Here is a 14,585-nt window from a genome sequence, read left to right on the forward strand (position 1 = left end):
AATCTTAGCGCAGCTATTATAAGTATAAATCTCCATAACTACCTAAAAACTCTTACTCTATATTATACTAAATGTTTTAAGAGTATTGGATTACTAAAATGCATAAAATTCATAAGATCACAGCATCTTCGTAACTAAAAACGACAACCCCATTCCTATAGGCCTGCAAACAAATTTACACCACTACATCGATCATAGCTACACTAAATCAAAATCCTTTATTCTCGAATACATTCAAACAAAAGTATAATTTAGGAAAAACACAAACCATATCAAAGTAAACATCAATTTGGCGACAACACGACTTAAGTAAGACGGTTAATTTAAACTAGTATTTCCAAAGTGCACTTAGTGTCAAAATTACAAAAAATGGTATATGTATTGCACTTATACATTCTTTTACGAGTAATAATCTAAAACCACAGAATTCATTCATTTTAGAACTGCCGAGCGGTTTCTGAATTTTGTTGTCCTTTTTTAGTTTTCTCGATAAGTAATCACGAGCTTAGTATCAGTTAACGAGCACATTATACAAGTATATCCATTTTCCAATCATATTTACATATTTATTTCTAGGTATGCATTACATATTGGCAGTTCTAAATTCTCTCAACAAACTTGAGGTAAAATAAATTTCATTTCCTATTTTATTAAATGAAAGCAATTCCTATGTCAATTTGAAAATGATTAGTTTTTTATGCATTTTGAAAAAAAAGTCTCAAAGAAAATGGAGTACCAGGTAAAATCCCTTGATATTTATGAAACGAAAAAATGTTTATCAAATAAATCATTAGAATTATACGTTACAAAATAAATTTTGTTAACAATTTATGTCGAGTGATGCGTGCGAATATCTCTTGATACGACAAGACGAATATAAGAACACCAATAAAACGTAATGATAATAATATTGTACACAATAATTATTATAGAAATGCCAAAGTATGCAATAATCAAGTATGACATTTTCGCTTTCTAATTGATATTTAAATTGATGTGATCTAAACATTGATTAAGGAACAGTATCCGTGCATTAGGTAAAAATGAACAATCAAGCCATCCCCCAAATAGGAACCGAGACACGTCTATTTAAAAATTTAATCACAAATTTCATTCCACATTTAGAGGCTTCTTATTAATATTTAAAATGATACATAATCTTTTAATCGGGCCTCATTACGTAAACAATTTCTTCGTAAGTATCGCTCAATCTCAATCAGCTCTGAATAGTGACCACCCTTATCACAATATTTAACCCAATAGTTAGCGACGACTACCGCAGTGAGTACTTGCACATCATCGATCAATACATCAGAAGTGCATAAGATAAATAACTCTGGTTTTAATCTTTTTAGAAAACTTAACATATTGAAAAAAGTCAGATGTATATTTGTCATAACCTTACTTTTTGATAGACTATAAACAATTTACAGAAAACTTCTAGAATTCGAATAGTATTTGAAGATTTTGAATTGAAAGAATAGTTTATTCAGGATTTGTGATTCAGATAACTTTGCACGGGCTTGACATTGAACTGGTCGATTCGGAATAGAGGCAATAGTAAGATGGGTTAACCAGAGTTATTGAGTCTAGCGTCGCTTCACTTCTTCTTTCCGTTGGCCCTCTTCTCGGCTTTGCGCAGCATCTTGTCGCGCTTGTCCTGCAGGCGACGCTCCTTGTCGGCGGCGGCGCGCAGCTCCTTGAGGCGGCGCTTGAGGCGCGCCTTGTCCTCGCCCGCCAGCCCCAGCAGCTTGAGGTCGCGCGAGGTGAGCGACAGCAGCAGCGGCCCGTCTACGCCGCGCGACGCGAACGCCCCCGCGTAGCGCTCCAGCCCCTGCCCCTGCGAGACGATCCACTGCCACACCTGAGCGGATTACATTACCCAACACATTAATACATTAAGCGTTTCAAACATTCTCCATAAATAATTTTATACTTGGCAAAAATGCTATTTTACAGAAGAGCAAAAAGAGGGCTTACAATGAAATAAAGGGTAGCTGTTTATTATAAAATTTAATATTATCTTTCATATATATAGCTTGAGCCGTTGAGGAACCAGCTCATCGAAAGGGTAGAGGGTTTCAAGTACTTCAGAGTGTTCATAACTAAAAATGGCAGCCTTCAAAAGGAACTGGGAGTGTGTCAAGGACTCGAAGGATCGCATTATGAAGATTATCTGGAGATCGGATTTATACTTAGTAAAGACCAAATGCTGCCTATACAATGCCTGCATTGCTCCTGTTCTCTTATACAACTGTGAAACATGTGAAAATGCACCTTACAAGGGCCCAGAGCAGCCGTGTACATATTTAGCTTTGAGAACAGATGTCTGCGAAGAATGCCTCCTGAGAGCCTTAATCAAGCTTGTCTCTTTTAAAAGGCATCAGGTTCGCGCCGCCCAGGACAACCACTGCTGACAATTTCTCGGCAGTTCTCGTCTGAATTTTGGGATGCGGAGAGGGGATGAAAGGGAACTGGTGGCCAACAGAAAAGCCTGGAGACAGTTTGTAGACTCCATATGATTTACGTAGGGAGCGGATATGGTTAAATAATATATTATCATACCTAAATAAGCAGAATTATTACATACCTCCACAGTATAACATTTTAAATTTATTTACAAAAAGATATTATTTTAATATTTAGATTTTTACCGAGGTACTCATACATCTTTGCCTTTTATCCTGAAAAGCTACACTTCATTGGGTTGTCTTGAAATCTTATTCTCAGGGACATTTGAACATCTCCGAATGCCTATCTACACGAGGCTATATTGGCTGGCTCAGCGGAACTATCGTCTCTGTGTAGAAGTCACAGTACCTGCTGCTTGGTCCATTGCATGACGGGGATGGTGTGGTGCGGGCTGAAGGAGGTGGTGGAGGCGGAGAGGGGAGACAGCGACGGGGATTCGGTGCCGGGCACGCCGAGCGGCTGCCACGGCATCTCGCTGCCCACCGCCATACCCGGACCCACTTTTTTCACTGAAAATTACAAATAAATAAATATTTATTTACCTGTTAACAGAGCGGGACGTATAAATACATCACACGTAAACAATATCGGGTACGGGTAGGACATATGAATACGTCTTGTAAATATATATTTCGCCATGGAATGGGTGGAATCTTCCCCTCCCGGTGATATGTATTTACTACAGCTCGACTTTTCAAATGAGAATATCAATATAAAATATAATGGATCCATGCTCATAATCTTGGTATTCCTCCGTAATACAATTATCTATTATTAGTATAAAGTTATTCATTTGCAGCGATGGAGATAATTTGTATCAAAATCGGGGATAAAATCACCAATACACAAACGTTTCTGTGTGTGCACATGTGGCGTGCTTTGTGTGCCTATACGCGCATTTAATAACGTGTTGACTGCGTTAGTAGTGCGCAGATCGTCTTACGCGCCAGTCGTGACACTACGCCAGCTATTGCGGATACTTGTGATGTATTTTTTTAAATATTTTTCAAATAATTACCAGAGCTAATATTACAAAATTTTTATATTTCAACTTCAGCTATGGTCAATATAAGCAAAATTTAGGAATATTCCCGTTTTTTAACTACATTTTCATATGGTGTACAAAATACATATCACCGGTGAGTTTTTAGCACCGTAAGGGAAGGGTTAAAGAACAACAAAGGTAATTAGTCATCCGTACATGTTTCGACATTAATTATTTTCTATTGGTTTGAAAATTTGTATTTTCCTTTATGATTTATAATATATAAACGTTTATTTATATTTATGATATAAACGAAAACATATTTAATTAAAATTGTAAACGAAATCACGTCCACCAGGCGCACGTACTGACACGTCCTAGTGAAAGAGTCCACGCCTGTTGCATGTGTCGTAATTAAAAAGTTAACTCCCCGGTTAACAGGTTGACAACCCAAAATGAAAGCATCATCGGGTAATCGAGGAATGACACATCTATGCGAAACACAGTAAAACCTTTATTACCCGAGCTAATTTGGGGATTAATACGGACCGAATGAAATGAAGAGAAAAAAGGATGTAATTCGTAAAATCCAAATCCAAGTACAACTACATTAAAAAAGAAAGAAAAAAATTACATTATTGTTAATAAATAGGATTTTGTGGGTTTTTCATTTGAAATATTGTTTGGTAAATTATCAATTGTTATATGTATTTAAACGAATATGGTGATTTTCATAAATGTACACAAATATTAATAAGATTTGATACAATTATTATTACATACTACATAGTATGTCAATACATAATGATGAGTGACCTAAACACATTGTTTTTTTAAATAAATGGTGATGGACATGTAATGGATTTTTCTTGACAGTGAAATACATATTTTGATAAGTCGATATGATTGTAATCTACTATTACTGCTTTAAGTTATTTTGTACCCAGTTTTGGGTATAAGAGCTTCCTCAAACTCCGCCTATTGCTATTCCGGGAGGTCTGATCTATCCTAATCCAACATTTCTTTTGGTGTCATTTTAATATGTAATGTAATATAAATTCCATCAAGAAATGTCATGCAAATATGTATTTATTTTTCTTATTACTCATATCCGTATTCAATGGTGTACAGAGCACTTCGTCATAGGCAGTGTTATCTTGATCTTTAAATAATTAAAATACAAATTTAAGGTAAGGTGATTGGGCCAGCACTTTAGGTACCATTTCAGGGCAATATTGAACAAATATTAGGGTAAAAAATCACTCATTTATTTTGACCCCTCCTGAGAATTGAACCCGGGATCTCCAGCGCAGAAGCCAAAAGCACTGACCACTAATGTGGTGACCACGGACATATTTATCTACCTTTTAATTTTGTTAATGGAGAAACGAAAATAAAAATGTCAGAAGAATATTTTTTAGTATAAAATGAAAAATAAATAAGTATGAAGCGTTATAAAAGTGAGCTCTTTAAAATATTGATAGCTCACCACTGGCAATACGAGTTTGTTTATTCGCACCTCTTGCGTTGGCCTCGTTAACGGCCTGCCGGATCTCTTCCACCAGGTTCTGTGTGAGCACCACCGGGTTGGGGGCTCCCCCCGCGCATCCGGGGGCCCCCTGCTCCCCGGAGCCCGCCAGCCGCTTCTCGCGCTCCGCCAGGACCTGCTTGAGCTGTTCCGCCAGCGAGGCCGGAGGACCTGGCGACACCGGGCATTGTCATTATTTATATAACAAAATAAATTATATCACCCAGACATAAACAATAAACAAGTCCCTCTTCAAGCACAAGAGCGTAGTCTCTTTATTGGAGAGAACTGCGTAATTAATTTTAAGATTGTGAAGTAGAAATTTCTAGAAAATTAATTAAATTATAAAAAAAATTCTTACAACTATATTAAATAAATAAAAATGTTCCGAGTTGGATTCCCATTTAAGAAAATCCTTAAAACCTTTTTTACCCCCATCCTTACTGCAAGCGAGTAGTTTTTTAAGAAAGTGAAATACAGTACAGTCGAGTCTTTGTATTCCAACAAACTGGGCTCAAGTAACACATCAAAATTCAGATAGCCCTGTTCTACGGTAACATTTTTACTCTTAAAATAAATTTTTAAACAAATTTTTTCACTTTTATACTGCCATTTTACAACAATTATCAACCATTAAGTTGAAACTATGTATTAAAGATTGCCTTTGCAATGCTGGCACCGTCCCTTTTACACCTTTCACATTACAGTGTCAGAATGCAAATGGTAAATCTGCAAAACATGCATGGGAATTAAGATTTTTAGCATTTTTACTTGTATTTGAGAATACAAAAAGGCACTGCATCATATAAAGAAGTATTATCTTGATCATTATTAACACATGAAGGAAGGGTGATCAGCCCTCCGCTTCAGGTACCGGTCCAATTGAATAAATATCAGAGTGAAAAAATAAATTATAATATTACGGGACTTACCTGTAAGAGAAGTGGCATATTGGTGATGATGAGTTATGGAAGAGTAAGTGTCATCCTTTACTTGGTACTCTCCACTCGATCGCTTGAATACCTCCGAGTATTGCTGCAAAAGAAATTTCGAACGTTCCAAAATAAGTCTGCATGGTGGCATAATACAAGGTTTGTTACATTTAAAGGACCCGAGTAGTCAAACTGCATGATCATCTTCGAACCATGCCACGTCTTAATATTATATAGCTTCGACAAACTACTATATTTTTATTTTATTTAAAAAAAAAGAGAAATATTTGTGTTTTTATTATTCACACAAATATTTCAATTTTATACTATTTCTGTGAGCCTAAAGAAATAGGTATCAAATTGTGGTAAAGTGGGTTCGAACTGAGAAACTCTGACTTAAGAGTCCGCGACACTAACCACGGGACCACAACCCGATACATTATTTCATTTTATTCAACAATTTACTTCATTTTCTTTTTTTTATATCTTTTGTATATATCTGAAAATTGTAATTGCCACATTTTGTTGTTTACATTGTCAACTTTGGTACTCGGCAAAGACTCAAGTATTGTGAAAAAAAAACACCTGGCATGAAATAGTTATTTGATGGAATGGCTGTGCGGCAGTACAAGCATTTCATAATTAATTTCAAACGATAGAAACATTAATTAATTTACACACTTCAAACGGGAAAGATATTTCCACCCATTGGGTCGATTGCTGCTTAAGGACGAGAAGGGTATTTTTGCCTTCTGCGCCGGCCTTATTTTAAAGTCAGAAAAGAGGGAATAATCCAAAGTATTTATTTAAATATGTATTATATACTAATCTCCTTTTTAAGGTCTTCACTGTATCTTTGTAATTATCAAATAATTATCAATTATAATTATCCCGTTGCCAGCAGTCCACAGGCGTAAAAAATACCCGTCTGAAGTGCAATCACAGCTAATTTATAGAATAGAATTTAAATAAGAATTATTTTAAAACTTACAGGCTGTCCAGTTAACTCATCTCCTGTCAAACTTGATAGGGTAGATTCTGGATTTTCTTCCCTAAAAATTAACACCACGGATGTCCATTACAAGATCATAATAATGACAGTTACTACAAAAATGTAGAGGAAATAACCAATAGCTACCTGTCCAGTCTATTATTAGAGCTGAGTAGAATATCATGTGATGCAGATGTGGATTCACTCAGCGAATCATCATTGGAGTCATTGTAACTCTCATCGAGGTCATCGTACTAAAAATAAATAAAAAGAATAACGCGTTAAGAATTAAATAAAATTAAATCATTGTCGAATTTTGCGCCGATATAATATTTTTATTCAAGTTTTGTACCGACATTTCTTGGTGGAACCGATTTTTTTTAAATAAAACAACATCTATTTAGCTTTTTTCACATTTATTTTATTTGACCACTGACCCGGTATTATTTTTAACGACATCACATATCTGATGATGTCAGATAAGATAAAATAAAAGTGGAAAAAGCTATATAGTTGTTGTTTTATTGTATAATTTTTTTAATAAAATCGTTTCATTATCTTAAAATAATAAGAAAATACTAATCACAAATTCCTTTTTATCGAGACTGATAGACTAGGATACTAGGAATACTAAATACAAACACCATTTGTGTCTTTGATTTTAGGTATCAGATATTTCTTAAAATGCCTTAAATGTGGAATTGTGCAATTGGCTTTATTTTTATTAATGTAACTATTTTTTACTATATACTTTTACTAAATGTAAAGCTGTACAATTCCCGAATAAATAAAAAATAAATAAATATAAAAAATATCATCATTAGGAGGTTTAATGCTGGAATTCAAAACTTACGCTGCTGGCGTTGGACAAAGAGTGCGGAGAGTGGTGCCTCAGTCTGGCGAGGTCCCCGCGGGTCCGCTGTGCCGAAGTGTCGAGCAGCACGGTCTGCGGCACGGCGAGGTCCAGCTCCCGCCCGGCGCCCTCCCCCTCCTGCTCCCCCGACCCCTCTGCGTCCAGCCCCAGGCTGCTGCTGTCTCTCTCCCTCCCATTTAAAGAGCCTGAGAGAATGTGGAATATTGAATCTTAACACTCTAAGGACCGGACAGAAATATCTACCCGTTTGGTCGATTGATGCTTAAGGACTGGAAGGGTATTTTTACCTTCTGCGCTAGCCTCATTTCAAAGGCAGAATATATATTTAGTGTTTTTTTTGTATATATTTTTTATTTTAATTTTAAAAGGAATAACCCGCAAAGTCTCTATTAGAGGCTTGTATCCAGGTAAGATAGTAAGGAAGGTAAATGTGAAAAACACAACACAAACACCCAGACCAATTAAAAATAAATCTTTCTCGAATTTATTTTGCACTTGGCGGGATTCGAGCACACAATGCCAGTTTCGCAGTTGAGCATGTACCCAAATACGCCACGGCGCCTGTCATAATATGAATATTATGTACCAATCTCTTTGCGAAGGTCTAAATTATATGTACACAATTATTAAATCCCGTTGCCAGCGGCCCGCAGGCGTAAAAAACACCCATCCAAAATGTGTTAATCCGGATAAGCCAGTTGTATCACACAATACGCTTGTCGAGATGTGTGCACCAGTATTTGCACAAAATCAACTGCGGCGAGAGTTCAAAATAAAGAAAAGTTCCCTCAAGCAATATTTAAAAAAAAAGTATGTATGTTTTTACCTTCAGGATCCCTCCCCAGGCTGGTTCCATCCAACTCTGCGTCAGACGCGAAATCGGCAGCAGCCGCTGCAGGGTGGGCTTGTGATGATGGAATGGCAGAAGCCACTACGACCCTCCGCTCTACCGTGGCTGTCTTCTCATGAGGGGAACCTTCGGATGACAAATCACCATCCGACATCCAAGAGTCTAAAATAAAATAAATAACAATAAAAAAATAAGTGAAAATAATATTTTAAAAAACTGTGGAAGTTCGTACATTGGTATGACTTCTGGAAAATTCAAAGCAAGAATCAGGGAACATGATTTATGTTTAAGAAATAATAATTTTAAGAATTTGCTAACCATTTAAAAGATAATGATCATAAATTTAACAATAATGTAGAAATCCTAAAAATTCTTAATACGAAAAGTCATAAACTGCAACATTTTGAAACATGAGAAATCCATAAAAATAATAATAATAATAAACCCATAATTATCAATTTGAAAATGACAAAAGCCTCCCCCATATTGTCTATGTTCTCACTGATAAAAACAATAATAATAAATAATAAATAAAAATAAGATACAGCTCCTACCCTCTCTTCAAAAGGTTGAAGGCAACATCCCAAGGACCGAACTCTTAAATTTAGACTCACCACACACATACGGTGTTTGAAAATGATGCGGAATGCATCAAAACACATGTAACAATAAATTTAAAGAAATAGTGGCATTTACTAAGAAAAACTCAAATTAAAAATGGATAGATTTTATCACAAAGCGACTGCTGAATGAATTAACGAAATTAATAAAATAATAATTTAATTTATTCAATTTAAAATACATCGACGATGGTTTAAATCAGGCCTGGCCAACCCAAATTGCACCCCGGGCCGTATTGTGACCTAAATTTTTCTATTTTTTTTTTTAAACAATGAATTTCATACTTATTGATTTTTTTAAAGTATTATAAATAATGTGAATGCAGAGGTAATTAGAAAGTACAATCAGGGTAATTGTGAAAAAGAAACATTACTACGACCACAAGATGTGAGAACACACATTGAACCAACAAAAATAACATTGTTATCAATTTTAACAACCAAAATTATTAATTAGGACGCATAAATCAAACAATATTCCCAATTTTATTTGAAATAAAACCAATATTTCAATGGCCACTCAGTGCAAGATTTGAGTTTCTTTTCACCAGAATATATGCATTCCATGTAATTTCAGAAACTTGATTGGTTTTAATAACTTAAGAATGATTTTAAATATATTTTGAAGGACCCAGTATTTTTTTAAAAATATTCGTGATACATCACCGCGGGCCGCACCTAAGGGCGCCGCGGGCCGCGGGTTGGCCACCCGTGGTTTAATTGATATGCCAATATAATTTTACATAATTTTTTTTTAAAATGAATAACACACAAAGCCACTATTTTAGAGACTTGTCAGCTGAAAAGAGAGGATGGGGAAGGAGCATTATCACCAATAGCCAGACTAATTGAAAAAAAAATCTTCAATTGATTTTGAAGTTGGGGGGAATTAAACCTGTTTCGAGGGGTAATGCCAGTTTTGAGATCAAGTATCTACATAACTACACCCTGGAGCCTGTCATTATTGCAATTTATTGCCAATGCACAAAAAAATTGCTTCAATATTTATTATTATTTTGATCAGTTGCTTACAAACTTTTATTTCATATTATAATATGACCGGAGTAATTAAATATGGATATATTGTGAATAACTTCTGTGCGGAAATAACAATGGTACTATCTACATACATAAGTCGAGTGAAGATAAATTTAACTTGACTTCTATTCTATTTCTATTTGTTGGTAATATTAACTTCCAGAAGATGGTGATCAACAACTGGTTTCAAAATCCTTTTAATTTACCTGCACTTGACTCATCTACAAAGAGTGAGCTTGTGCACTACACGGAATTTTACCGTCCGGTTTTGAAAAACAAAAGCGACTACGACAGTTAAGCGTGATCAAATTTACGCGCAATGTGTTCACGCACCGATCAAGAGCACCGATCCGAAGAAAGATGGGCAAAAGCACAAGCCAATCATCGTTTTATCACGCTAACTGAATTGCCGGACGGTAAAATTCCGTGTAGCGCACAACCGCCCATAGGGTTCGTAATTCCGGCTGTGGTATATTTTTTATTCGGAACTATTTTGCAAGAGTAATACTCATAAACCTATTTATTTGCTTTTTTTTTTTTTAAATACAAACCATCATTTTGTTTATCATCTTATGGTCACAGCACACATCAGTTTTCTGATTTTGATTTCTAAATTGGTTTTCTGGATTCAGAATTCGTTTATTTGAAATTAGAAAGTAATCTGAATATTGAATGAAGTCAGGATATGTGATTATATTGAATAACTTAAATATTGAGTTTAATATAACATAACATAAGTCACCTAATATTACATTTAGACATCTCAACATAGATGAAAAAGAATATGGAAGTCTGTGTATTTACAGGCCTTATGACCTGACGCTAATCAAATTTTTAAAACTCATAATAATAAAATAATAAAACCCTTATCCGCACCCCAATGGTGCATAGGGCACTGCGTTATATAAACGCAGTGTTATCTTGATCGTTTACACATGAAGGAAAGGTGATCAGCCCTCCGCTTCAGGTACCAGTCCAGGGTAATATTGAATATGTGTAACAGTGAAAAATCACATATTTATTTTACCCCCCTTGGGAATCGAACCCGGGACCTCCAGAACGGTAGCCGAGCGTGCTGACCATTACTCTACGGAGGCGGACAAACTCATTTAAAACTCATATAGATCATAAATCTCATGACGCTTTATATTTGCGTTCATGGAAGCCATCTATGGCTAGTTTGAGAATATAGATGGGTCCTTATCTCTCTATATGGCTCCCGTGAACTTAAAAATAAAGCTTTATGAGAATAATGATAAATATAGGAGTTCCTAAAATTTATGTAGTGTGGTTGTCAATCATGGGTAGAATGGTGAATGTTATGTGATCACTAACCAGCCTATGACAGGTCATAGGCCCTGTAAATACCCACACTTCCATATTATTATTCAACTATGTTGAAATGTAAAAATTACTCTAAGTGGAGAATCCCAGATTTGTGAACAAGTATTTGGACACATCCAAAAATGTTGCACCTAATATTAGTTCAAAAAAGTTTTTCAGAAACCAAACGAAGTTCAGGAAATAAGTTTTAAAAAGCTAAAAAATAAACTATGTATATTCCATGCAACAAAGCACACCATCGGCTAAATTTAATTGGTCATTTGTGAGAGCTTTGCCTTTTTGCAAAAATGCTTAGGGAATTAAAAATAAACACAATTCTAGCTGTTACATATTTACATAAACCTTTCAAGTCGGTTACTATCTGACTTTTTAGTAATGCAAGCATGCTTCTAAACTAAAACTAAAGTGAAATTATAAACTTTTTGGTGATTGAAAATTAAAAATGGGTCCTATGTGGAAAAAAGACTATTCTTTTTGAAAACTTTTCCCATGAATGCATTCCACCCATTGTAAAGAAAGTAATTCATTCTTTTATTTAAAGTCCCACGTTGTATTTGAAAGTTTGAAGATTGCGGAAAAAAAAATAATTGAAGAATAACCTAAGGGTTATTCTTATTATATTATGCATAACCTTATCCGCACCCCAATGGTGCATAGGGCACTGCTTCATATAGACGCAGTGTTATCTTGATCGTTTACACATGAAGGAAAGGTGATCAGCCCTCCGCTTCAGGTACCAGTCCAGGGTAATATTGAATAAATATTACAGTGAAAAAATCACTTATATTTATTTGACCCCCCCTGGGAATCGAACCCGGGACCTCCAGAACGGTAGCCGAGTATTACACAACGGAGGTGGATATTATCCATAGGTAGTTAAATACATTTTTGCTACATCATATTGACAATGAAATGCGAAAACTTAAACAAACAGAAATACTAATAATGTAATTCGTTTAATTTTCATTTAAAAAATATATAAACTAATGTAAGTTGCGAGGTGTTTGCTTCCTTCTAGATATAGTGTATCTGTTTACTTATTATTATATGATGTAGTTAAATTATTTTTTCTATTAAATTTCTTGTGTAATGTATTGTGGGCTTACTTCCATGAAGCAATATAAATATCTTCCAACCACCTTTATACTTTTTTTTTCCAAATGGGGTATAGGGCACCACATTTAATCAATGCGGTGTTAACTCACACATTAATTACATGAAGAAAAATATGCTTTTTATTATTTGTTCTATCAGACATTGGATTATTCACCCTACGGATGATATATGTACCAAATACATATTACAGATGTCATAACTTGAGAGGAAGCAACAGGTCGTAAGCCCTGGGATTCTCAGACTTCTATCTTCTTTCAAATACAATACATACATCCTTCATATCAAGTTGAAATACTTGTTATATGTATTTGAAAGGAAGGTGTTTAGTTTTGCGCTCCGATTCTTGAATGCTGGAGAGGAATATATTTGACGAGATACACAAAATTTGAAGTGAATGAGCTCAAGGTGTAGTACATTACTGCTGTATGGGATAGGAAATGGAAGAGAAAAAGCAGGTAGGAAAAGAAGAATAGCAGCGATGGCTAGGGCACTTTCACCTCAGGGGACTTTAGGGGAAATTAGCAGTGTCCTAGTCACACAAACTAGTGCAAGTGCGGGTATTCAGCCCATGGTGCTGTATCCAAAGCTGCTATTCTTATGAAAAGCAGGATATTATAAATATAAAATACAATAGTATACATATTATACAGATTAACAAAAACAAAATAACTACATGGTATGTAGCGAAACTAAACTAAACTAATTACATAATAACTTGATATTATGGGACAAGAATAAAGCCATAATGTATGTCTACATCTATAAATTGATACACTTTTTGTATTTGAGGAACTAGAATTTGAACTAGATAATTTTGAAATACTTTGTGTGAGATATATACTTTTGAAAATATTTTAGACATACACTTGCCATACAGTCAAATGGTTTATAAAATTACACAGTAAATTTTAGGAAAAGAAGGAAGGCGAACATATAAAGGAGTCATGAAATGGAAAAGAGAAGTCCCACATTACTTCAAGATAGGAGAGTAGGCATCCACCTCATACGCAACAACTTAAGCGACTTTTATCCTCAACCAAAAGCATCAACATATGAGCGTCATCAATGAAACAAGTGCTTTCCTATAACCGACTTGTATTCATTAGAAGATGTGAAATAATCAAGGTTTGGAAGCTTAAACATCGTTTTCACCAAAAGGGAAATGGAATGCAATGACTTTCCAAAACAAAGTATTATCCTTAAACCGAATGTATTATATTACATGTTGGAATTGTGTGCGTTATGCTTTGAGAAGAAGGTGATCATAAAATAATAATTTCATAGTAAATTTAATAAGTATGTATTCAAGGATTAAACATACAATTTTGTAATAATATTTACGGAGATGTACAAATAAATATCCATAAAAGGTAGTCGGAAAGATATGCACAATAATCCCAAAAGTGAGAGAAGCGGATAGAAACTAATAGATTTCAATACATCTCCGTTTACAACAATCATAAATACAAATATTTCATGAACATTCTCCGATTAATCTAGGTTAAAAAATATGTTAAGTGCGATATACTATCCTTATAAAATATTAAGTAAGTTGATGTCTAAGCTACAAACTGAAAACAAGATATTTATCTTTCATGCAGTATAAACGAACACACTTCCCAAAGACAAAACAAACAATACAGACAAACACACTACATATACGAAATTATTACTCCATGTATTTAAAGTCTCAGATAAAAAAATAACAATATTATTACATACATACTAATAATGTATACTTTATGAATATCAACTTTGGAAAGACATCAATATGTACCCGTATTTCAAACAACATGGACACAATAAAGTAAAATCTGATGGAATATGGATACAGT

General features: G+C 34.8%; 1 protein-coding gene across 5 annotated transcripts in view; it reads right to left on the minus strand.

Moving 5' to 3' along the window:
* Positions 1-227: 227 nt before the first annotated feature.
* Positions 228-14,585, minus strand: part of Spn (protein phosphatase 1 regulatory subunit spinophilin) — a 141,198-nt gene continuing 126,840 nt past the window's right edge. For 4 of the 5 annotated variants that reach the window (XM_088275399.1, XM_088275414.1, XM_088275391.1 and 1 more), the window contains 8 exons: positions 8,609-8,794; positions 7,762-7,967; positions 7,056-7,162; positions 6,909-6,969; positions 5,918-6,020; positions 4,947-5,156; positions 2,821-2,981; positions 228-1,864 (listed from right to left, as the gene is read on the minus strand). In XM_088275399.1, coding sequence (XP_088131525.1) covers positions 1,601-1,864; positions 2,821-2,981; positions 4,947-5,156; positions 5,918-6,020; positions 6,909-6,969; positions 7,056-7,162; positions 7,762-7,967; positions 8,609-8,794 — 1,298 coding nt within the window. In that variant the 3' untranslated portion in view covers positions 228-1,600. The remainder of the gene's footprint in view (positions 1,865-2,820; positions 2,982-4,946; positions 5,157-5,917; positions 6,021-6,908; positions 6,970-7,055; positions 7,163-7,761; positions 7,968-8,608; positions 8,795-14,585) is intronic. The other variant, XM_088275408.1, reaches the window with a different exon arrangement.

This window comes from Brachycentrus maculatus, unplaced genomic scaffold (genome assembly GCF_059751285.1).
Source record: "Brachycentrus maculatus isolate JH-2025_06_01 unplaced genomic scaffold, ASM5975128v1 h1tg000036l, whole genome shotgun sequence".
NCBI lineage: Eukaryota > Metazoa > Arthropoda > Insecta > Trichoptera > Brachycentridae > Brachycentrus > Brachycentrus maculatus.